We start from the raw sequence: 26,187 nt of genomic DNA on the forward strand, positions 1-26,187 counted from the left end.
AAAACCTCAACTAAGCACCTGCCCACGTGGGCCTGATATCTGCCGCGCGTAATGCACCCATCAATCCATTCTGCTAGAAACTCTAAAAATAAATTACAAACAAGCAAACAGAAACTGGAGATGGGAAGCTCCCTTTGCAGTACCTCAGTGGCTGCTCTCCTTCCACAGCTAACCTCTGTCTGCCTCCACTGCTGAGCCTCATCCATTTCTCTCTCCTCTTGACATTCTGCCTTTGCTAGATAATGAACTGCCTTTTAGAATCCATCTGGAAAGGGAATGCCTTTCCTCTGTGCCACAACCAGCATGAGCTAACATGCCGGTTTGGGATTGCCAGCTTCAGGCCCTGCCTGGGGAAGCCCACTTGCCTCTTAGCCATTACTGTAAGGGTGACTCATTTGCAGCACTTTATGGAGCCATTTCTCTTAGAAGCTCCCAGTGTCCTCTCCTTCCCAGGTCAAACTGGGGGGTCTTCTTCCTTGGGCCTGATCCGAATGGCTGTGCTCTCCAGCATATGGGTTTTAAGAACGGTTGTGTGCCAGAGGAGCTGAAGCTAGGAACAGAGCTTGGAGCAGGTGACAGCTCGGCTGCTTGGAAGGTGAAAGAGACCCTCCCCAGGATCTGATGTAACCCTTGTCCCAGTGCACGAAGGAATGAGAAGAGGCACCAAGAGACTCGCCCACCCGCCGATGCACACAGTTAACTTTGCCAACATCCCACTGGAGCAGCAGGCCAGTCAGCCAGCTAAGGTGCCTTCCCTCCTGTGTCCACCTGTGTTTCTCAAAATCAAGCTGGTAGAGCCCATTAAAAATCTTGTTTGTTGAATCCTCTTAGCTAAAATTGCCAGTCATAAATTGCTGCAGTCACCAGAAAGTATCATTTCTGATCCTTTCACTTAAGCACCAACTTGGCCGTGTTAGGAATCCAACCATAAAACTGTAATTCAGTGGCTAATATTTTTTTAAAAAAATCAAATCTTTGAACTGCAGAGTGGCTGCTCCCATCATTTGAGTTGGACTGAGATGGCCCAGGTGCCAGGAAGTTCAGTCTTCTCTTGCATTCATCCCTAAACAGCTGGAGAGGCTGCTTGCTTAAGTTTGCTCTCTCATGCACCAAACAGTCAGTGCAAAGGGGACAACAGTGTGTGCTAAGAGCACTTGACTTGCTCACAGAGCCATTACTCGAGTCTGGAGGCCTGATGCAGCCCCCCTGACCCCCACCAAGTGGAGTGGAGTTAGCAAAAAGAGCCCCCCTCCAAGAAGACATGCCCTGCAACATCCAAAGTGACTTGGGAGGAGTTTCTGAAATCAATGCCACTGGAGCTGCAGCCCAGACACTTGAGATTCACCTCTGCCTTGGAAGATCCCTCTATGGTGTCCCTCAGGTATCACTCTCTATTGTAAAACAGCTTGAAGACAAATAAAAGTCCTGCATTTCATAGAGGGTGACAATGTCAAGGTTTCAGAAGGCGAAAGCACAGCTCCCCGATATTCTTGCCTGGTCCCAGAACAGCGTTGTACGGATTGCCTATATTATTTCCAGTTACTTTCATAGCATGGGGAGGGCAGGGAAGAAACCCACCTTTGAACTAACGCAATCTGCTGTCCCTTTAAATCCTACGAAGTCTGCAGACCCCTTAAACACACACAGTGGGTTGTTGGCGAAGTTAACTGTGTGCATCGGCGGGTGGGTGAGTCTGGAGCAAGCTGCAACCTTTCCCTGCGCTGTAATAAAGTAGCTGTTCATCTGTGGTCAGGGATTGTCAAGAAAGACCTTGAGTTCCTCTGCGTTATTTCACAGAGAGGCCATCAGACAGCTTTGCATCATCTCACTCTATCAATCAAGGGCCTCAGCCACTGCCTTCTGCGAGAACTCTTCCTGTTTTTCACAGACAGCTCAATAACTTGTCTAGGGGTTGTGATAAATGCCCTCCCTGCTTCACGAACTGTCTCCTCCATCGCCACCTGCAGCTCATGCTTCCTTTTTTCCCATCCAGTCCATTTCATTTCTTTGCACTTCTGAATGAAAGAGCCACCGCATTTATATATCTGGCCCAGCGGAAAAGCTGCACTGCAGATTCCCCATTCGTCCCCAACAGAGAAGATTAGATTTCCGCTTAGGAACAGTAAGTGGAGAATAGACGCAGGCAAAATGATAGGAACTGTTGTTTGTAATCCCTCCTCCCACCCCGCTTGCACTGAAACACACACCCCTTTCCTTTAATTTCACACACCAGTCATATTTTTAAAGATCAACTTTTGCAGCCCCAGCTGATCCAACTGCAGCCTCCTGCTGGTTCTGGAGCTGGAAACCCCACAGAATCCCATCTGGGCACAATTGCCAGCCGTTGCTCAGGAGGCTATTACAGTAAATGAATAACTTCTCTCTCAGAAAGAACGTGGCTCTTTCAGATCAGGTTGAAGGTCAATGGCAGAGGAGGACAAGGAAGCTCTCGTGTTGCAGCTGTCTGCAAATGCGCTTGGCTTCAGATTCAAGAAGGTCAGAAATCAGGAAAAGAACCAGAACTCTTGGCCGGGGGGGCTGGGGGGGGCAGAAATGACCTAAACCACAAGGGGGAAACAAACTGCTACAAATCATTTTAATGAGGCTTAGGTATATTCCATAGTAAGGAGGCAGGGAACTTTTAAAATATAGTGGTTATTCTAGTTAGAAAATCTGCATTTAGAAAATCCTCCCCTCTGTGGGAGGCTGGAGCATCTGCTGTAGCAGGGAAGGCCAAAGCGTTTGGGGATTTTTGGGTTTAGAAAACAGAGCAACTAAGAGAGGACATGGTAGAAGGCTGTAAACTCAGGCGTGGTGCATAAACAGTGGGCAGAGAGCAGTGTCACTTTTTGTCAATCTTCACACTCATTCATGCACTGCCACATGGTGCGCCTACAGCCACAAGGTCAGGTGGCTTTGAAAAAGGAATTAGACAGGTTCATGGAGTAGGCCCGTTATGACCACATGGATGGGACCTCCTGGTTCATGAGATGTGTGTGCCACTGAATGGCATTTTCTGAAGGGGAAACAATAGGAGGGAGCCTATTGCCCTCATATCCTGTGGGGCTTCCATTCGGGCCTCGGGCTGGCTGCTGTAGGAAGAAGCAGGATGCTGAACTAGATGGACAACATTGGGCTATTAATTACAGTGATTATACAGATAGAAATTACAGGTGCTGAGGCCATTCAATGCTTAATATTTGGCTGGAGACTAATATGGTATGTGTGGGTGTGGATGCAGCTATTTCCATTCTGCTGCAGTGCTGGGCTTCCCCGAGGTTTCTAGCTGATCCCTGGATCTGACCCAGCGCAAGCAGGTCAGAAAGAGCCCGTCAGTCTCTTGCTGATACATGTGGGATGAAGAGGCTGAGGGTCAAGGAGCCAACCAGCAAAAAATCACACTAAGTGAAGTTAACTCTATTAGAAGAAACAAGGCCTGCTCAGGGGTGCCAGGCCTAATGAACTCAGCAACTCTTCTTGGTAGGTCTTGCACCTACAAGGCAATTGTGGAGACTGAAGTTCCTCACATTCCCACAGCTGACTAAATCTCCTCCTCACCAAAGTCCTTCCCAAGCAATCTGAGACTACACAGGCTCCTGTCTTTTCTCTTTCCACTTCATACCTCTCCTGGTCCTGGGAGACCAGGGGGAAGGGGAGCTTGTTGTAGCAGGAGAGGGAGACACCCTGGCATCTTCACCAGCCTAACTTATCTCTGCCTGTTGGCCTCTCTCCTCTTCTGCTTCCACTTCTGCTTCTGCACTTCTTTCTGCCACAGCCTCTCCCCGCTCACTAAACCCCGTTACCTCTTCCAGCACCAACACCTCCCAGTCTTCTCCCTCTGACCACTAGTCATCATCCGATCACCAGTCCCCAGGCTCTGAGCCTTCTTCTCTAGGGGTTCCCCCACTGGTGCCTTCCACCATTCCTCTGCATCTAGCCAGTCCATGACACTGAGTGGGAGCTAAGGCAGCATTGCAGATTTGTGGTGGTGGTCTTTCTCCAGTGGACCTGGTGATGTGCTGCCTCCTCATGAGACCATGCCCACTCTGGGATTGGCCTTAGGAGGAACAACTCCATTCTGGGTTTCCTTGACCCCCTTGGCTTCCACTTTCAGTCAAATACAGCATCACTTTCCCCTTCCTGTGAAGCAGCAGGCCAGTGACCTCCAGATTGGCAATTGCTCTATCCAGGAGCTCATTAGTGGAGCTGTCTGTGTCTCTGCCATCAGCATTTGGTGAAAAGGGCTGCCGTTGACCCTGCCAGACTTGGGTCAGGAGGTCAGGAGGTCTCGTTTATTATTCAAAATTGCTTTCTGGCCTTTTCTCCACTAGGCCAAATGAGCTGGGGTGTCTTGTGGTTGGTTGGATGAACTGTAACCAAATGCTGGTTTCTTGTGCATTTTACTCCTTTATCACTGCTCTAAATTTGTATCTACTTGTATACACCTACTCACAGGCACAGTAACCTGAATATTCTTGCACAATGATTTATTTATCTTGCTAAATATGCATTTTGAAAATAATTGCAGTGCTGTGGAGTCTGTGTATTGCTTCACCTGCAAATCTACTGAGTGATTCAGTAGATTGATAGATATGATAGATAGTTTGTAGTTATAGATCAAGTCCAGTCTTTGCAGATCTCCATGGTCTGAAGTCTTTGCAGATCTCCATAGTCTGAAGTTTTACTTACAGGTAGGTAGCCATGTTGGTCTGCCATAGTTAAAACAAAATAAAAAATAAAAAAATTCCTTCCAGTAGCACCTTAGTGACCAACTAAGTTTGTTCTTGGTATGAGCTTTCGTGTGCATGCACACTTCTTCAGATATGAAAGCTCATACCAAGAACAAACTTAAGTTGCTCTCTAAGGTGCTACTGGAAGGATTTTTTTAAATGAAGTTTTACTGTTTGACACTGATGGTTGTGGCAGTTGACCACCACAGTGTTCCTGTGATGATGCACTATGGTGACATTTTGCAGATGACAGCTGCTTAAGCCTCCTCTGGCTTTTGACAAAACTCAAAGAGAGCTCTCAGTTTGAATCAGATGGAAGTCTCATGCACATTGCTCTGATCCTCAGCAGAGATCCCTGTTCTGTCTGCTTGTAAGGCCAATCTTATTGCATACAGCTCATAAGTCTGGGGAACAACCAAGAGTCTTGTGGCACCTTAAAGACTAACACATTGATTATGGACTACAGCTCGCTTCATGAGATACATACGTTTGCATGTTTATAAGGCTCTTCTTATGAACCATTTGCAGTTTGAACAGAGGCAGCTGTACTACTAGGCAGAATAAGGTGACTGCCTCAGGCAGCTGATTTGGCATATTATGAAAAGACAACAAATTATTGATTATTCCATTTTTTATTGCAATTTTACTGTCAGGGAAAAAGAGAGGAGCCTGTGGGTTTTCTGCATCAGGTTCCAAAATAAGTTGAGTTGTCAAAATAAAATAAAATAAAAAATAAAAAAATTCCTTCCAGTAGCACCTTAGAGACCAACTAAGTTTGTTCTTGGTATGAGCTTTTGTGTGTATGCACACTTCTTCAGATACACTGAAACAGAAGTCACCAGACCCTTATATATAGTGAGAGGGTGAGGAGGGGTATTACTCAGAAGGGTGGTGGGAATGGGGGATTGGCTGATAGGTGTGGAAAACCTGTTGACGACTGTTAACGACTGCAATTAGTCCTAAAGGAAAAAGCAAGGGGTGAGATGGCTAAAGATAGCTTTGTCGTGTATAATGAGATAAGAATCCAATGTCTTTGTTCAGACCAGGTCTCTCCGTGGTTTTGAGTTTGGTAATGAGTTGCCTTTAGGACTAATTGCAGTCGTTAACAGTCGTCAACAGGTTTCCCACACCCCTCCCCACCCTCTCACTATATATAAGGGTCTGGTGACTTCTGTTTCAATTTATCTGAAGAAGTGTGCATGCACACAAAAGCTCATACCAAGGACAAACTTAGTTGGTCTCTAAGGTGCTACTGGAAGGAATTGTTTTAATTTTTAATTTTTAATTTTGTTTTGACTATGGCAGACCAACATGGCTACCTACCTGTAATTTGATTTGTGTTCAGCATATTCACCTTGGCTAGAGGAAGCAAAATGTCTTGGCCCCAAGTTTGACATTAATTTAAAGGCTGTGTTGGGGCACCTGTTGTTGCACTACACCTCCCATCCTCCTCCCTGACCATGGCCCTTGCTGACTGCTGGGGGTGATGGAGGTCCAACGGCATCTAGAAGGCCACAAGCTCCCCACCCTAGTTTTTGGATCATGTGTCCCGTCCCCTACCTCCGTAGGCCTTTCTTGGTTTCTGGCAATTACAGTAAAATCAATTCCTGATGTCACAACCTGCTGCCTCGTGCTGATTTGGGAGAGATCGCTGCCTGGTCTCAACACATCTGCTTCCCCACCAGAATTAACAGAAGGCTAGTTGTCAAGTCAGCTGCAGTAACAGCCAAATGAATTGGATCAAATCCCTTTGCAACACAGTGGATGAATGGAGACAAAATCAGGGCATTTGGGAGCAGCTTAAGTTGCCCAAGCTGGGGGCGGGGGCAATGATCTTCATCTATAAGGCTGTCTCACAAGTGCTCTCTCGCTCTCTCTCCCTCCTTCCCTCCCTCCACCTCCATCCCAGCTCTCTGTGGTTCAGTTCCTCATCAGTCCTGGAGAATACTGGTCCTGGTCTGCCTCCCTGGGTCTTTATCAGGGTAAACAATAACTAAATGGGTTTGCCCTGAAACTGGTGTCAAAAGTCAGAGAGGAATCAAGTGATTTTGAGACACTTAAAATAAACACGGTTTAACAGAAAGTGGAGAAGGTGGATGTTATCATGGACTGAATGTCTTAAATATTTTGTTCTTTATTGTTTCTTTCCCTTTCCCCTTTCCCCTCTTCTTTTTTCCTCTCTCACTTTCCTTTCTTCTTCCTGTTTCTTTTTTTTCGTTTCCTTTTATCTCTTCTTTCTTTCTTTCTTTTTCTTTCTTTCTTTCTTTCTTTCTTTCTTTCTTTCTTTCTTTCTTTCTTGTTGTCATCTCTCTTCTTTGTTTTCTTCTCTTTCTTCTTTGGAATACTCTGCTTGGGACCTATATTAAGGGCCAGAAATTGTGTGCTCGTGGGGGTGGTAGATGGTTGATGGAGGGACCCTGGCTGGGAAATGTTGGTCTCTGCTCCCAGCACATGGACATGGCAGGGGGGCAGCTGCCCCACCTAAACCAAGTAAATGAATAAAATACTTAACTAACTGACCAAATGTGTCACAGATAACTCAGTTCTGCCCCCCCCAAAACACATAAAGCCTGCCCCCTAAAATAAATCATTGTTACACCCATGTTCCAGCACTATCAGCTCCTGCTTGCGGGAACAGTATTGAAAGCTTTGTTTGGGGTGGGGAAAAGGGAAAGAAGTTTCCAGTCCTGTAATCCTGCTTGCTGTTGATGTCCTTTGAATACACCCCCAGGCTGTTTTGGTGTGTTTATATATATATTCCCCACCCCACCCCACCAGCACAGAATTAAATAAAAAAAAATCCTTCCAGTAGCACCTTAGAGACCAACTAAGTTTGTTATTGGTATGAGCTTTCGTGTGCATGCATACTTCTTCAGACACATGCACACGAAAAGACTTCATGCACATGAAAGCTCATACCAAGAACAAACTTAGCTGGTCTGTAAGGTGCTACTGGAAGGAATTTTTAAATTTTGTTTTGACTATGGCAGACCAACACGGCTACCTACCTGTAAATAGAATTAAAGATCACATTGCCATTTACAGAAAGTAGGAACTTCTTTTAAAAGAGCACTGAAACCAAATGAGCATTCTATTCCCTAAATGCCACCAATTCATTATGAAATTTAGTATGTATTTGAAAATGATTTTCGTCTGCAGTCAAAGGGCTGTGCATAATGTAACACCCCTGCTGTAAACAAGTCACTCCAGGCCATTTAAATGCCTTGTTCGTTTTGAGGCATACCTGGCATTTGAAAGAGTCCCTCCCCCACAATGAGTTTCTCCAAAGCTGGAAGGAGGTTTTGTGAAAATTATTTAAACCCAGTCATATTCTGACACACACATCGCTCCCAGGCTCTGCCATGTCATGTGGTGGTCAAATAGGATCTCATAAGGAGGAGCCCTTTAGCTGGCAGGGCTGGCTGGTCAAACTCTTCTCTGTGGCTCACTCAGAAATTTCAGGCTTGCCATAGAGGTCTGTTCAATCAGCCTGTCCTCCGAGAAAGGAAATCCCTGGATCTTTGCCAAAAATCTAGACCCAGTCACAGGCTTTTAGGATTACAAGTAACTTAATAAAGGATAATGACGACCCCCAAACTGAGCACACCAGTATCACAAGCCAGCTTAACCAAGCGCACTTATAAAGCAGGAGGTTGATATTAGGTTTTAAGTCAGATTAAGTTGTTGTATAACCTACAATTACATGGTTTTTCAGTTTGGGGGGGAAATGGAGATGATTGGGCTCAGTAGACCCTTCTGTATATTTAACTTCTGTTTAATTGGATTGGGAGCTGCTGAAACATCTTGGAGCTAGAGCCTCTAATCTGAGCAGATGATCCCAACAGTTTTGCAGAGCTTAGGGCAGCAGACAGATAACGTGAGCATGCGAAGAAGGCTCACACCGAGGCCCCTTCATCATCCCAGTTTCTCAGCAGCTTGTGCTGCCACGGTTGTTGTTTTTTAAACTGCAAACGTATCTTTTAATTGTGCTCCACTTTTCCCACATTTGCAGGCCAAAAAAGTGAGTTTGGCTTTAGTTGCTCTGTTTATTTATTTTCATGCATGAATCACTCACTTCCTGTAGAACACCTCAAAGTGATATATAGAGGTAACATATATTTAAAGCAAAACAATTCCAGTCTCAAATTCATTACAGAGCCTAAATTAGGAGAGCTGTTTCTTGCCCCCTTTGCATTTTGTGGGTGCCAGAGTCCAACTAACCACCCAACTAAGAGGTGCTTCCTCTTAGGTGTACAATGACTCTCAGAAAATCTGTATTTCCCTAATGCACGTCTTCCCTTGAAATCTAGGGGGAAACTGCCACCCCAAGTAGGGTCATCAGTTGCAACTGGATCAACTGTGTGGTGTAGTGGCTGGAGGATCAGAACAGAACTGGGGAGAGCTGGGTTCAAATCCCCACTCATGAAGCTTCCAGTGTGGTCTTGGGTTGGTTGGCCAGTCATCTTACCTTACTTGCAGGGTTGCTCTGGGAAGAGGGATCACTGGATGGTATGCCCTGAGCACTTTGGAGGGGTAAATATGTAAGACCCCCTCCTTAAGAATTGAATAAGACCTATGGGGTCCCTCAGCCTCTCCCAATCAAATGGGCTCAAAATTTAATGTGCTATGAGACTTCCGGCGGCGACGCCATTGCGGGTGGTCGTGGGCTGCTTCGGCTGTGAAGCGCCCAGTCCATCCCGGGGGTTAGGAGCCCCGCCACCGCAAAGCGGGGCTCCGGTTGGGGTGCGGGAAGAGCGTCCCGCACCCTGGGCTCCCCGGCTGTGCCCGTTGTGGCTCCGAACCCTTCCCCCGCTCCCCCTGTAAAGGGGGAGTGGGGGTGAAGGGACGACGGAGCCGGGCTATAGGGGACATGCCCCAACCGGGATGTAAATGCGGCGACAAAGCCTGTGATGAGCGTCTAAGTTCTACCTGTCTTTAACGAGCTGATAAGAACCCAGTGGTTGTGAGTACTTGACTGACTTTTTTTTTAATCTTGGAACGATCTGGGGGAAAGAGGAAAGGCAGCCCGCCTCTCTTCCCTTCGGGAGATGAAAGAAACTAACCAGTTTAAGTGACTGCTGCTACAATAATCGATAGAAAGTATCTGGAATTTGAAAACTGAGACTGCTGAGATTTCCCTTTGGGGATTAATTGGGGAAAAAATATCTCCATTTGAAGTTTTGGTCTTTACACTCCGGCTTCGGAAAAATGGCGACGATTTGGACTGTCGTGGGAAAAAATTGAAACAAAGGAAGGAAGAGACAGGAGCTGAAATTTGATACCCACCCTCCCTTTCAAAATGCTGGACTTTGTGCTTGCACTTGTATTGAACTCTGGTTTAAAAGATGAGGAAATGCTCACTGTCTTGAAGCTGGAACTGCTTGATCGGAAATTACAAGTCTTGTGTGGGATTTTAAAGAAAATGGACTTAACTTCCACAGAGGAGGCTTTTCAAAAGTTTTATACAATGGAATCGAACCTTGGCAAAGAGCTGGGAGGGGTGCTTGAAGGATGGTTTGAAATGGCTGGGCAACTCCGGGAAAAGGAACCGATTCCTGGGGGTGGCAGCCCCGGAACGGGAAAATTTATAATATCCAGACCCCGAGGTGGGAGCTCGGGGGCAAGGGACATGGAATTAAGATTTCTACAAGAAGAAGAAGTATGGTACAAAGAAACGGAGGAGCCCAAAAAAGAAGTGATGGACACCCTGAAGCCTGATGCAAGGTCTGTTGTGAATGCTGCCTGGATCTGTGGACATTTAGAAGAAGAGAATTGGAGATCCGGTTCTGGTGAAAGACAGAGAAAGACAATGGACAGAGGGGGAGTGGGTTGAAGTATTAAATGTATATTCCAAATGGTCTGTCATGGTATCTGAAATCGGAGAGTGAAGTCTGTTAATTATAAGTTTATTTTAAACAAGTAGGGAGATATTGAATTTTAAGTTAAAAGCAGCATGATAAAGGATAGAAGAAATAAGTTTAGTCTTTATAAGAATATTTGGTTAAGATTTTTGTTATAATAGAAAGATCAAGATAATTGTGTTATCTTTAATTAAAGTTAACGTTTTTTTTTTATATAGAGAAAAGATGTTAGGAAAGTAGTATATCGATTTAAAACCGAAGGTGAAAAGGCGGGGGAAGTCAAAAGTCAAGATTCAGAACTAGAATTTTTTTTTTTATGTAAGGTATACAAACAAGAAGAAGAATCCTGGCATTATGTGTATTTGTATTTGTTTTTGTATTTGTAGGTGTGGGTTTGGGTTTGTGTTATATTATGAAAACGCTAATAAACTCTGTTTAAAAATAATAATAATGTGCTACATAGATCTGGATTGTGCTTCAGGCATAATTTGCATGGATCTTCTTCCATTTTGCAGTAAAGTTTCCATTGCCCAGGCAATGCCTTTGGCCTGGGATGATACAGTGCCAGCAAAGAATCAGCTGGAACTTCCTTTGCTTATTGCCTTCGGGATCCTGTGAGTCATTCCTTTAGCCATTTACTGCTATCATTTAAATTTCATTTACAGATCACACTTGCACTCCAGTGTCCTGTTTCAGGCAGAAGACCCTGCTGGGGGAGTTGGTGGGGGGGCACAGCTGGGCCCTGGTTCCAGAGAAGCCAAATCCATCCAGGGTCAGAGTCAAAAGTCCAGAAAAGCAAGTCAGTGGGCAGGTATCTTGTACTTCAAAATGTATAGTCAGATCATAGTGGAATGCCAGGTCTCAAACACACCGAGCAGAGAAGTAGTTATCAGCACCATGGAGAGCTCTAGCTAAACTAAGCCCAGAGGAGGGTTTTGGCTACTAGCCCCAGTATGGAGGTCTCACGCTTTAGGGGTTTTTGACTGCAGCAACATGAGTGTGGATGTGGTATGATATGGCTTTGGAGCTTGCAGCCCTGGCATCTGCAGATGGCAGTGCTGAAGGGCAGTCGGGGGTCTGGCTTCATGGAACTGCCTCCTGGCGACATGAGTTCTCAGGAGGTAGGGGTGCTGATGAATTCGTCACACTGGCTTTATATAGAGCATACATGTGGTGTTTTGGTGTCACATTGATCCCATGTTATAGACATGGGTAACCAAGGCTTGAATTCAGCCTTCTCGGAGCCCTGTGTCACTTCCTAACTGCAGTGGGTGTCTAATAAGGGGTTAACATGCTCCCCTTCCCCTCTTCTGTCTCTCTGACTTCGTTCAGGCCATGTGCAGCTGTCAGATATGGTCTTTGTATCCATAAGGAGGAAGAAAGGTCATCTTGCTCTCTGGAAATTACACAGGGTGTCTATTGGTGCTTGCTGCTTTGCCCTAGCTAACTGTTGACACTAGTCTCCTGGCTGACCCCATCTATGTTGGTGTCTCTAAGAGATATTCCCCACTGCCATATGGTGCTTTACTCACTTCAGAGTCCTAATTTCAGGGCCTCTGGAATTAATTCTTTAATCTGCCCTCCAAAAATTGTAATGAAGACGCTGATGGTTTTAATCAGTATAACAGCAAGAGCTTACTACACAATCAGACCCCAACTCTACATTTCAGTAACCTCCCTGCCTTTTAAAAACTACACCACCAGATTACCAAATGCCCCAGTACCAGGATTGAGCCACTGACCAAAAGAGCCTTACAGGTCACTTCCAGCTGTGATTTCCCAGCCCTTCTTTGATCTGTGCCACTGCATGAGGTTTCAGCATCTCTCAAATGACACAATGCAGCTATTGAGTTCCTCTGGAGATGTGGAGCAACCTTGAGCAGGTTTCACCTGGGAATATTTGCATTCTGCTCCCTCACAGAGCAGTCAAAATGAACACAATCACTTTAGACTTCATTAGTGGTTTTCTTGCAAGCTTTGGTGGGAAAATGGTTTTGACGAATTAGATTTGAAGCTGCTCAGAGTTCTTGCTGAGCTTGTAACACAACTTAAATTAAGTTATAGCTACAAGTGATAAGCCGTGCTTGCTAATTTACAATTATATTTATTCACTTTGTTCCCAGAAGCTTTTCAATGCTTTCACTAGTCCAAGATAGATTTGCCTGTTTACCAAATGCTCCTGACTTTCAAAAGGTGTGCTTAGCTGTATTGCAGCCTGAATAGAATTATGATCTGCTAAGAGCAACAAAACAATCAGATTTACCCTCCCCTACCTCTCCTCCTTCTCCTGAGGTGACCCATTCAGGCTCTGAGGTGGATTCCTGGAAGGAAAGTCTTCCAAGGCTCAGCTTAGTCCATGTGCCTCTTGCTCCCCTTGGCAGCTCAGACTATTATCACAGTGTAACAACAGACCAGCAAAAAGTTTATACAGTGATACCTTGGTTCTCAAACGCATTGGTTCTCAAACAACTTGGGAACTCAAAAACTTCAAAGTAAGTGTTCCAGTTTGCGAACTTTTTTCAGAAGTCGAACACGCTTTGTTTTGAGTGTTACGCTTCTGATTTGAGTGCCACACTTCTGTTTTGAGTGCCACATTTCCATTTGGAGTGTTACGCTGAGGTCTGTCTGTTTTTGCTATTTATTTTGTGGCTCTTTGTGTGTGTGTGTGTGTGTGTGTGTGTGTGTAACCCAGTTCACCTACTGATTGATTGTGTGACTGCAGTACATTGTTTATTGCTTTCATTTTATGGATCAGTGGTCTTGTTAGATAGTAAAATTCCTGTTAAATTGCTGTTTTTGTGGTTGTTTTTAAAAGTCTGGAACGGATTATTCAATTTTGCATTACTTTCTATGGGAAAGCGCGCCTTGGTTTTGGAATGCGTTGGTTTTGGAACGGACTTCTGGAATGGATTAAGTTTGAGAACTAAGGTACCACTGTATAGAGATGTAGATGTTAGGATTTCTTTCTCACCTTGTTTGTTTCCCGTACAGTAAATGTGTTGGTATATATGCACTAGAGGCTATGAATGTTGCATTCTCCCAGGTTCCCCCGTGGATTTCCCTGCAAATTTTTGGGCAGCTCCTCCACTGTGGTGCTTCTTTCTCCGTTGCCACAGAAGTTCTTATTCCTAAAAGCTGGCTCAGTTCTTAGAGCGTATCAGTGACTGGGGAAAACAGTTGTTTTGGGTGCAGATACTGGGAAAGAGAAGAAAGATGAATGGTTTCATACTTGTTTCATTTCTGGTTTGACATATATTCACATTTATTTTGTTAAATCTTAAGACATTTGGAATTGGGAGGGCTTAGTATCCAAACTAATAAAATGTGACCTCAGCATAGAAAGAGCTGCTGAAAGAAAGTTAGGTATTTGCTAGAGTGTTGCTGTTATTCTTTTTTTTCCCTTTTAGCTGCCACCAATTGTGACAACTGCACAACACCTGCAGACCTCCAAGAAGGAAAAGACCCAGCTGAGAGGCAGGTATTGGAAGAGTCAGAAAATCCAGGTGAGAGGATCCTAGGTGCTTGCCTGTTGCAGCCGTGTGACAAAGCAGGCAAGGCAGAGGGGTCAAGGCAATGCGCTCTCCTTTGGGGGCAGTGCCTGCATGATCTGGCCAATTGTCTTTGGAGAATTTGAAGCCCCTTTTCATCCAGGTCCAGGCAGGGCAAAGCTGAGATAAGAAGTTTCCCCTAAGAATTAGTGATAGACTTAAGATGAGAAGCTGGATGGACCAGATAGTGATCTCTTCTTTCCCAGGAAAAAAGGACCAGGGTGCTGTTCAACGATCAGTCATGCTGCTCTTGAGAAAACTTAATGGGAAGCAGTATTGTAGCATTTCCGTTTTTCTCCAGATCAGCAACTACTGTATTTCTCCTTCACCTTCTCCTCACATCCATCTTTGGATAGATGCCAAGTTCTCTCCATTGTTCCATCTCTTGTCACATGTCCTGCATATGTCCATTTTAACTTCCCACTGCATCTGCAACTTCTGATCTTTGTCATATCCATTTATTATCTTTTCTATCTTTTAATGATCTTTCTTAGCTCGCCTGTTCTATGCTGTGCCGTTCTTAAGCTGTTCACGTTTCTCTGTGTCGGTCCAGTTCTCCGCTCCATCACAGATAATATGCACATATCAAACACTTTAGCTTTCAAATTTAGCTTTGAGAGCCAGTGTGGTGTAGTGGTTAAGAGCAGTAGACTCGTAATCTGGGGAACCGGGTTCAAGTCTCCACTCCTCCACATGCAGCTGCTGGGTGACCTTGGGCTTGTCACACTTCTCTGAAGTCTCTCAGCCCCACTCACCTCACAGAGTGTTTGTTGTGGGGGAGGAAGGGAAAGGAGAATGTTAGCCGCTTTGAGACTCCTTCGGGTAGTGATAAAGCGGAATATCAAATCCAAACTCTTCTTCTTCTTCAAATCTAAGGTTATATTTTTGTTTTCGGATATGAAGCTATTTTTTCCCCAACAGCTGCTCGTGATTATTTTAGCCTCCTATTTATTTCTGCTGTTTGCGCTTCTCTTCCCAATGCAATCTTTTCCCTAATATTATTTTCCTAATGTTTTAATAAAGGGAGAGGGAGTATCCCATGGGCTGATATATATTTGTGCACAAAGTACTGAAGTAGTGGCATGTCCCTCCTTTGACTCAGTCGGCCAGGGCCGTATTCAGGAGAATTTGCAGTGTGCTGTTTCTCACTCATCAAAGGGCTAAGCAGCCTTGTCCATCCATTACCCCCCCCCCCGCTCTGCTGCCACCAATATATTTTCTTCTGCTACATCTTTGTGTGCCAGTCTGTGAACCATAAGCTGAGTTCTGTCAGCTTAGTTAAAAGCTCCCCAAATCTAGCCACGCATGTGTGCTGCTGAGAGGGCAGCTGCTGAGCGGCCTGATCCTTCCCCAAGGAGCGCTGCTGAGATTTAATTTTCAGTGAAAGGGTGCAGCAGCCTGAAATCCATGTCAGGTCCCTGAAGTCATCTCAGACCCCACCTCAGGCTGTGGGCTGCAAGATTAGATTTCAGAGCACAGGATTCTCCAGGAGGGAGGTGAAAAGGAGCCTGCCACCATTTACCTGCTCTGAGCTGGGCTTGGTTTCTAGCACTGCCCAGGAATGCAGGAGCAACCACTCTTCTCATGCCACTAAGTTAGAGAAGGGCAGGAGCTTCTTCTGAGACCGGCTCAAAAGCAGTAAAAGTCAGCAATCTGAGTAACAAAAAGAGTACATCCCGTGGCTTCATTTGGTTGTAACAACAAACAGCCTGCAGTTGCAAATATTCTCCATGAACTGTTTCCCTTTGAAGGAGATGTATATTCTGGCTTTTGATTGTTTCTGCCATTAGCTCCCATGAAATGGAGCCCATTCCCCCATCTCCCAGAGATGTGTGACTTGAAATCCAAGAGGTATCAGGCCAGCAGCAGAGGAGTTAAGGGAGATTTAGCACACAGGCAGAGGTGCGCCAGAGAATATGTTTACTGGTACAGCCTCTCTGCTGCATCTGAGAGCTCTGCCTGGCTTGTCTCTCTTTGCAATCATTGCCTTCACAAGGAGTCATGAATTTCCCCAGCCTTGGCCTCTGTCCATTCCTGCATTTTAAAGAACTTTCCTCCTCCTCCTCGGTCAGGAAACCTCCAGAGAGTTTTCTACGGGGGGCTCGTTGCTTCCCACTGAGAATTTGTAGCTTGGTTGTCATGGCGACGTCGTATTTCTCCAAGAATTGCTCATATTGATCCGTGGACAGGCGTAAATGGACAGGCGAGAGTGAAGAATAAAGAGGGCGGCTGGGAGTCCTCTAATGTGACCAGAGGTTATGGGGCTGGAAATCAGCTCATAGCCAGCATCTAGAGGGAGAGAAAGAGACAGCTTCATTTCATTTCAGGGTTTTGTTTTCACACTTTGTGCGATTGTCGACTTTCCCCGTTGGGTGGGGGGGGGAGGGATGACGACTTGTTAGTCGCCTTGTCACGCCAGATCTTCAGCGCTTGCCCTGACACAGCTGTCAGCCTCCCCTTGCCGGGCAGTTTGGGGACCCGCAACAAAGACCCGGGGACATGAATTATTTATTGCTGCTTGTAGGGGTGGAATTATGTGATAAGAAATTGAGACACTTCTGACAGAAACCCTTGTTTGAAAAGAGAGGTCTGCTGAGAGGAGCCAGGTCCTTCTTGATGCCTGCCTCTTAATCCTCGGGCAAGCAAAAGCCCAGCAGTTATATCTACGTCCCGGGGAGATGGGAAGGGTGCCCAAGAGGGGCGGCCCTTCCCACTTCGCTGCCTGAGGTGAAACGGGAAGGTGCCAACCCACCTCCACCCCCCTGTGACAAAGCCTTGCTTTCCAAGGTGGCATGGCTGCGGCTTCTGGGTGCCCTGGGAGAAGTGAGGAGAAGTGGCAGCCAGGATTAGATCTCTGCAGAAGCCAACACTGCTACTTCTCTTTGCTTCTCTGGAAGTGGTAGGGGCGGGCAGGACAGGGTCCCTGCAGGATTCCACCACTGGAGGTGGCTGCTTCAGTCCATTTCAGGCCTGCCCTGATGCCGAAAGCTTGGCTAAATGAGAGGTTACATTGACCAACCAACAGTACCTGGTTGGCAGCTGGGTGCTGGCTAGCAAGCTGCATGTTTTACAGCCCCACAGCTGAGCTGAGTCTCCTATGCCTCCCCTCCCTCCTCCACAGGGGCCTCATCCAGATCACCATCCCAGATGTGGGTGTGCCTCAGGGGCCACCCCCAGGCAGCCACTCTTTCCCCAAGCATCCTTTCAGGCTGAGCACCTAAACAGCTGGCACCTTCACCTGACAGAGCAATGACAGGAAGGGGCGCCATAAACTGGGCCACCTCGTTTCCTGTGAGTTGCTGCCCCCCGACTTGCTGCCAGTAGAGTAAGCATCAGGGTGGCATGTTGCTGGGGCTGCCAGGGCCCTGCTTCACACCCCACTAGGCAGTGCCTGAAGGTGTTGCCACCCAGGGGCATTTGAGAGGCTGCCCACCTGTTTGCGTTTGGCAGAAAAGGGCATGTCCACCATTAGCATCCGACAGGTGGCTGTGATGTCAGTGCCTTCCCTCCACTGCCAATTATTATTATTATTATTATTAATTTCTACCTCGCCCATCTGGCTGGTTTTCCCCAGCCACGCTGGGCAGCTTTCAACAGAACATTAAAAACAGAATAAAACTTCAAACATTAAAAACTTCCCCAAACAGCGCTGCCTTCAGATGTCTTCTAAAAGTCAGATAGTTGTTTATTTCCTTGACATCTGATGGGAGGGCGTTCCACAAGGCAGGCGCCACTACTGAGAAGGCCCTCTGCCTAGTTCCCTGTAACCTCACTTCTCACAGCGAGGGAACTGCCAGAAGGCCCTCGGAGCTGGACCTCAGTGTCCGAGCTGAACGATGGGTTCCAATGGCAAGGAACTGCAAGTGAGGAGCAGGCTCTGTTCCATTCAGGCCCTGCTTGTGGGCTTCATCCCCTAGGGGCATCTGGTTGGGGCAGACTGAAGCAGCCATCTTGGGTGGTGGAATCCCATGGGGTGGCGCCCAGCCCTTCCCAGCTGCCGCTGCCAGAATTGCAAGGCATCAACAGCTTCCACCAAAATCTTGTGGAGCTATCTCAAGTCTTCCGCAAGATCTCACAAGAGTTCCATGAGATCTCATTGGAAGCCTCCTCCGCCACCGTGTGATGCTGGTGAAGTTTTGGGGGTGCAGGTGGCACCTTCCCATTTCACCTCAGGTGGTGGAACGGGATGGTCCACCTCTAGAAGTGGGCATGATGCTCTCAGATCAGCTGCTTGCAAAGCAGAACAACATCCCCTCCAAAGAATAGGTCCTATGCAGACAGCAGCAAGGCCCCAAGGACTGATTAGCCATCTGGGCCGATGCTGTTTGGTCCTTATGCAAAACCGGAAGAAAACATGCCTCATTTATTTATATAATGCTTTATACCCCCACCCTTCTAATGTATATGCATGATTCATGATGGCTTGCAATAACTGAAATCGTAATATCAAAGGCAAGACAGCAGTATCAGCAAAACACAGCAAAGGTAGACACTGCAGATAAGAACATGATCTTCAGATAAAGCATTATCTGCCTAGGAAGGCAACAGCCTGCCAGTGGAAGACAATCGTGGTCCAAGGTGTCCAGAACTCCATGTGGGACACAGAGGAGGCCCCCCCTCAATGTTATCTTTAATGAATGGTCAGGCTGGTCAGGGGGGAGGGAGACCCTCAAAGGACCTTGTTTGGAAATGTTGGTCAACAAGCAGGAGAGCATTAATGGGCTGAAAGGGGCATGTCTTGCAAACAAAAAGCAGGCATGACACATTTTAGGAATGGCAGGAGAAGGAGTTCCTGCCAAGGAGAATTGGCAGGAGAGCTTGGGCCTTGCAAGGCCAGCTGTAGCCTTTGAACCAAATGAACTGATGCAAGAGCAGAAGTGGAAGGGTATTCAATATAAACTCATGGAAGTTAATTCCATGCAAATAGAATTTCCATGGTCAGAGGCAGTATAAACCCAAGTGCCAGGTCAGGGTGAAAATCAGGGGTTGGTCATCATCACCTTCGGGCCTTGCATGTAAGCTTCAGCATCTGAGTGGCCACTGAACAACAGAATTCTGGGCTAGGCTGACCATTAATCTTACGGCTGTTAGCCACAGTGGGTATGGGTCACCTCCATTTGCAGGAGACACTGTGAGCAGGCAGTGGAAAAGAGGGCTCTTGCCTTCTTCATCTGCTGCTTAGAATCCTAGAATTGTAGCATTGGAAGGGACCATAAGGATCATCTAGTCCAGCTCCCTGAAATGTAAGAATCTTTTTCCCAATGTGGGGCTCGAACCCACGGCCATGAGATTAAGAGTCTCTTGCTCCACCAGTTGAGCTATCCAAGGTCCCCCTAGTGGCATCTGATGGCTCTCAGGGCGATGATGGACCTTTGGTCTGATTCAAGAGGGGGCACTTCTCTGTTATTATATATCAATGCTTTTTTAAAAAATGTTTTCATTTTCCTGTGTGTTAAGCTCTTCAGAAATGGTCAGCCTTACCCATAGCTTGTTTTGAAATTAATAATGAAAACGTCATCACTACCTTTCCCTTGTTGTAAGCCTGTCAGCCAAGCAGACAAATCATATGACATTTGAATAATTTGAGGAATGCATAAGGAATGTATCGAGCCGGCATTTCAGTTTGTCACACCCAAGGATTTTGCACAGCATCCAACCGAGCTTGAACAATGCATTTGAAACAATAGCCAGATTTTGGTAAATAATGTACGCCGACCACATAAAGTCAAATGATAATTTGATCTATTGGTGTTATCTAGCTTTTCTGTGGAATTTCTGATAATCCAGATAATGTGTCTGCTATCCATCTGTTGGGCTTTGAAATCAATTTGGTCAAGCAAGAAATTAATCCAGGATTTATCTGTGATCCTGACCCACCAGATCCCATAGGCTACAGTACAGCAATTAAAAAGTTGAGGAGTCTATTAACCATTGCCACACCCTTTGGCCTTGTACCGCTCCATTCACCATCGCATGGCTTTTTGCCTCTGCAGGTGACCTAATTTCAGGTCTTGACCTCTAGAGTGAGGGGGAAATATTCACACACAAACACTTCTTAAGCTGGACTTTCCTTGCCCCTTCATTTTCTAGGTATATGAAAGGTGAGAAGTTGCACAGATACCAGTCTGTGGTATGGAGGTGTGTGTGTCTGTGGGTGTTGTTTTGGCCCACAACACTGTAAAATTTATTTAAGGCTTAATTTCTGCAGATGTTTGTTAAAGGTTGTGAAAATGTGTTGTTCTAAAGTCAACTGGCTCTGTGTGCCTGCATGTGCGTGGGAACCTTTTAAAAACATGCAAAATGGACTGGAAGATTTTTTTAAAAATGTGGCATTTTTGTTTTGCAGATGAGAGGAAGTCGCATCCTTGGCTGTTCAAGGTGTGTTCTTGCAAACTGTGTTAGAGCTCGGTCTCACCCTCCTAAGGAAGGCAGAAGATGGAGAATTGTAGCAGAAGTGGAAATTCACGCTGTGTTTTGGTGTGGCTGCCTATTTCTTGGGCTTTGCATTAACCATATTTCACGGCACCTTCTGATCCTTCCATGGCTCCACTCCACATCCCTCTCCCCATTACGACATTTACCCTAAATAACCAGGGCAGAGTTCCTGCTTCTGCTGAGGAAAACATGTACTATTTTTCACCCCATTTACTTTCAACTTTTCATTATTTAGGCACCCGACTCCCCCCCCCTTAAAAAAAGGCAATGGTGAGACAGCGCTAAGATGTTTGAACCACATGACAATGCAAAAGTGTTTATCTGAGTTTACCACACACACAAGAAGGTTTTCAGTGTGAGCTGCTTTGGATCATTATGTTTGCCGCCCCCCCAAAAGGCACAAAAATAAAAACAGAATTTCAAGGAGAACATTGATGTCATTGGAAGCCTTGGAGATGTCTTGTGAGAAATGCAGTTTCAGCACCAACACCCGTTTCTGCATTTTTAAAAAAAATAAAGGTAGCTGTATTAGTCTAATATGCAGAAATAAATTTGTTAGGTTTTTAAGGTGACATTAGACTTAGTTATTTATAAAGGTCAGCGATGGTGCATTCACATTTCCTCTATCTTCATAGCAACCACCCTGTTTCAGAATCTCCTATTTTTTAATACTTTGAGTAACTGGGCAACCTGTCCTTCTGAATATCAGTTGCAATTGCTGGGCATCACAAGGGGGGGGCAGGTGCAGATCTTGAACTTGTGACATTTCTTATTGGCTTTTCTTGGGGGCATCTGGGAGCTGGACTAGACGGGCCCCCTTTGGCCTGACCCAGCTGCCAGGCTGTTTTTAGAATAAAGATTTGATACAGAAGTTTGACTTGAGTTTAAATAAAGTATTGTTGCAAAAGTTGTGTGCCACCCCTACTCTCTGCAAGATTCCTGGGGGTACCAGATACTCACCCAGGGCCTGTGTTCCTTTGGAGAATTGAGACACGGCAGAGACTGTTGTAGCTTTAAAAATTATGGTTTATTCACCTATTTACACATTTGGTCCTCATGGAGGAAGTCCAGATCTTACAGCATTGTCATTTCAAGAGGGGCTTGTCCCCCACAACAGGGCATCTCTCCCAGCCAGCCTGCAGCCAACCTGCCCAAGATGGATTCCAGTCCTCCTTCGTCTTCGCAGGACATCTTGCTAAAAAAAACTCTTTTCCTGTCACCCCATACCCAGTTAACCTGGCAACCTTTCAACCCTCTGTCTCTGTTCATACCTCAGGGCAAGGGGGAAAGGACAGTTCTCTTGCATTGCCAATGGCTTTCAGTAGTCCTGTATTGTTTCTTAATGGCCCTAGTTTGGCCAGGTCGCTTTGCATAGGCTAGCTCAGGAATTCCTCTGCGGCTTGTATTTCTCCCTTCACATCCCAAATGATCAAAATCCTACTATTTCTTAATTTCTAGGTTTAGGGAGGTTTCCCCACACCTATAACAGTATATTTTGAGAGAATTCAATGGAGTGCTAAGGAGATTGCTCCAGCACAAACATTTCTCCTTCCGTCTCCTCCCCTAACGTACTGTTCTGGGGTTTCTTCTAAGCCCCCCTCAGACCCAATTTAGGTGGGGCAGAAGTTGGAGATGGTGGGAAACCTCATTGTGCTATCGGAAGTCCTTGTATGGTCTTCCACTGGTAAGGTCATTTAGTTGAATTTGGCCCCTGGTTTCTGACCAATGCAATGCATAATATATGAAAAGCACAACGATCCGTTCCCAAGGCAGTCGTTCCCTGGTGCTAAGAATTCATCAGGCCTGGCAGTGGCCAAGTCACAACTGGCAGTTGTCCACAGTGTTCTTGGGCGTTGTGGAAATAATTACATTGATGCAACATCATGTTTCACAGCTTGCTTTTAATTTTACATCCCTGCCATTTGGCAACAATGCTTTGGAATGTTTCCTGCAGAAGTGGCCCAGCTCCAGCCACTGCAGGGGACTGCCATAATTCAGGCCGTGTGTGAGCTTTCTGTGCACCCGAGAAAATTGGCTAGGTTGACCAGCTGCAGCAACAGCAACCTCAAGAACCAAGAGAGAGGTGCGCAGGTCACGGATGCTGCTCATAAGATGTGGGCAAAAGTGGCTGAGACCAGACCCCATTGGCTAATGAGTGTCTGAACGCTACCTATCAGGAATTCATTGCTGCCTTATTACCAGCACAGTGTGTTTGTTCTTTGTCCTAACTAATAGATGTTGTAAATGTTTGATTCATGTTACCTTTTAATATGAGAATGTTAGGAAATGTTCCTGAACATAATCTCAACCAGATTGATTTCCTATGAAAAATTAATAGCTGACTAGAGGACAGTAATATGGGGTGGGGAGAACATCAACCCTCATTATATCCAGACTTCATCTCATTTTCATCAAGGCCAGAGATCATGTTGCATGTTGTTGCCCTGTTTAGGAAAGGCAAGGAGGTCTCTTATCCACTGGCCAAAGCCCAAAGTGTATACAAAACGCCACTGTGGATCAATGCAAGATTGAAGGGAGGGGAAAGTGCATTTTCTATTGGAGCTGAACATTCATGAGGTTGGCACAGCCAGGAGCAAATACCTTGACTTCAGAACCGGGGGCATTTCATTGCAATCCAGACAGCAGCTGGTTTTTTTTGGGTGTGCCTGAAAATGCTTTGGTTCAAAGAATATCTCATTGATATGAACCAACCACTAGTAGAGGGAGGTCAAAACAGGAAAAGATTGGGGCTAAGCAGCAGAGCACCTGTTCTGCATACCGACTGCCCAAGTTCCTTCCCAAGAAGCATTTCCGGTTGAAAGGCACCCAGGGAAGAGCAGCATGTCGGTGGGTAAGGGATCTCCTCTCTGCCTGAGATCCCAGAAAGGTCACTACAAGACAGAAGACAAAAATACTGAGCTGGATGGAGTAGTGGTGTTTGCCAACATGCTGGACAGGGGAGAGACATGTACCAGCCCATCTTCCACTACTGGAGCCAAGTGGAGCTATCCTAAACTGCTTGCCTGCCTTCCTGCCCATGCAGGGGGGAGCCTGGCTGACCCCTGTGGCCCTTGATGGGCAAATCCCCCCCCCCGACACCCATGGCATGGAGAGGAGTTCCAGGCCAAGCCACACTGCAGGTCACCCCTTGCCCACCTCCCTCCATCCATTCGCACCTGCTCAGTCTCCAAGCAAGGAGAGAGACAGAGAGTTGGTTGGACAGCCATTCAGCGATGGTGTCAGGGACGCAGTGGCGAGGCCAGGCGAGGTTCTGGGGCCCAGAGACCCCTGGCAGCAGGCAGGGTGGGACAGGCATCCCTGCATGGGGGAACCTGGTTCACACCCCCTCAAAATTGTGTGTCTGGGGCCATGCCCCCCCTGCCCCCACTATGCTCCTGGATTTGGGACTGGCATAAGGCCAGTTCCTATGCTCTGTGAAGGCCTGGGGAAATCAGAAGGTTGTCTTCCTCGGGTCCTGAAAAGTGATCAGATGGGGTGTCTTCCAGGTGAGCCTCCCAGAGCCACAACCAAGAAGTCCCAGCCACACCTCTAGTGGCATGCCGACCAGAGGAAGGGGGCTACAACTTCTTCTCTTATATATAAATATGCGTATTGATTTGTTACAAAGAAAAGGAAAGTGTAAGCTAACAAACCAAATGAAAACAAAGAATAAAAAAATGTAAACCATAAAGCATCACAGCCTAGAAGGGCGAAAGGACAAAGATACAGCACAGTTCCAGGGGGATAAAAATGTATCAGCTCATGCAAAGGTACCCTTTACAAAGAATAAAGGTACCTACCAGGGTGAACTGGCAGATGAAACTACCTGTACTGGAATATGCAGAGATGGCAAGATTAACCGGGGAAATCAGAAACCAGGAGGATCAAAACTTCAATAAAGATTGGGACAAATTTATATGTATATTTGAAAGACCACTGTAAACACTTGAACTCTTTAGCAGGTTTTAAATAACTCTTGCAATGATGCATAGATTTCAGATACAACCGAGGACAGTAAATTGGATGGACTTATAATATGCAGTTAAAAGGTCACTCAAAGAACCCATGGAGGGGAGAGGGGAAGTCTTGAGATTCGGAAGAATCTTGTGAATTTTATTTTATTACTATGGATGAATATGAATGTGAATAAAGTTGTAAAACCAAATAAAAATTATTTTTAAAAAATATGAATAAAGGTATATTAAAATAAGCTTATACTCCATCTGAAAGCAGGTTCCAACACTGTGGAGGTGGGAAGTTAATTTATGAACAATGTAATTATTTGATATGAAGATTATTGTGAAAATGTTTTGGGGAGAATAAAATTATACGGCAAAGTTCAGCTTTCCTTTCTGCAGTCCCAGAGGAGACTTGAAAAACATATTTGGTACTCAGAACTAAGGAGAGGGGGAGAGAGAGGAAGAAAGTAGGGCTTAGACAGTCAATTTCTCAGCAGTGTTACCAGCATCTCAGACAGATGGTGGCTGGAAATACTTAATCAAAAAGAAAGTTGGGTGGAGGATCTACATTTATTTTTATTTTATTTTTGAAGAGCAACTATACCTGGCGGGGAGAGGGGGCGTTACCTCACTCTGTGCTGAGGCCTCTTCTACCCATCATTTTCGCCATACTTTCCCATTATTATCTGGGTGATGGCAGTGACATATTGAGCATACGTGGCAGTGAGAAAATTGATTTCCCGCAACAGAAATGCTTCCAATTTTCCCAGGGCCATAATTTTATGTCCACAACAAAATAAAAGGGTTATTTTCCTTAAGATGAAGGGAACTGAAATCTTTGATAAAAGCCATGGTAAATGTTGTACTTTCTATTGTGAAAACTACAGTTTTCAGGGACGTTGGAGCCTATCTGGTTTGTGAAGAAAAAAGCAAACCATGCAATTGTGTGAAAAGATTTGAATGTGTCCTCAGGGATCCCAGCCAATTCACAACTCTTTATATCTGCTGGGTCAACGAACTGAGCAGTGGAAGGAAGGAAGGAAGGAAGGAAGGAAGGAAGGAAGGCCAGTCTAGCCAAGGGTTGCCATCACTCTTGTGTGTTGTAAGCTGTCATGTGGGGTTTTGTGTAATCTTTTAATTTCTAATGGGGAGGGTATCTGGGAGGTCTGGATCCAGGCTCCCCATTTCCCCAGTGGCCTCAATATCATGGGTGGGAGAGCTGGGCACTCACCTAAGGTACCAAGCTGAACTCAGTGGCTTTTTCTTTTTAATGTACTGTCTGAAGTGAGCTAGGTTAGCTAATGGCTGTTCTGAGCTGAGGGAGGAGTCCCATTGCACCAGTAGTAATCCTTGTGCTGACAGGATGAGTTAGTAGAACACTGCCCTTGAAGTTTATTTGAAATTGCTGTGTTCGTTAGTAAAGTTTCCTTGTGCATACTTCAGCGGAGCGTTCAAGTTTTCAGCCCACAGGTCAATGTTTCATGCTCCAAAGATTGCATGAACCTGCTGCCCTGAACAGCAAGTTGCTTCTTCTGGGAACCCTGCACCGAATGAAGCCAGAGAAGGGCAGAGGGAGGCACAAACATTTGGATGCTTTGCTGGAAGTTGTGGAGCAGCTCTGGAGTATCGGAAAGGACATGGAAGAAAACCGTGT

At 45.9% G+C, this 26,187-nt stretch overlaps 1 protein-coding gene across 1 annotated transcript in view; it reads left to right on the forward strand.

Annotated features, from left to right (window-relative positions):
* The window catches only part of WDR72 (WD repeat domain 72), a 67,949-nt gene extending 46,998 nt beyond the window's left edge, over positions 1–20,951 (forward strand). The window contains exons 18-19 of the mRNA XM_033167608.1: positions 13,999–14,094; positions 20,486–20,951. Of these exons, the coding sequence (XP_033023499.1) occupies positions 13,999–14,094; positions 20,486–20,541 (152 nt within the window). The 3' untranslated portion in view covers positions 20,542–20,951. The remainder of the gene's footprint in view (positions 1–13,998; positions 14,095–20,485) is intronic.
* Positions 20,952–26,187: the final 5,236 nt, after the last annotated feature.

Source organism: Lacerta agilis, chromosome 13 (assembly GCF_009819535.1).
Source record: "Lacerta agilis isolate rLacAgi1 chromosome 13, rLacAgi1.pri, whole genome shotgun sequence".
In the NCBI taxonomy this organism is placed as follows: domain Eukaryota; kingdom Metazoa; phylum Chordata; class Lepidosauria; order Squamata; family Lacertidae; genus Lacerta; species Lacerta agilis.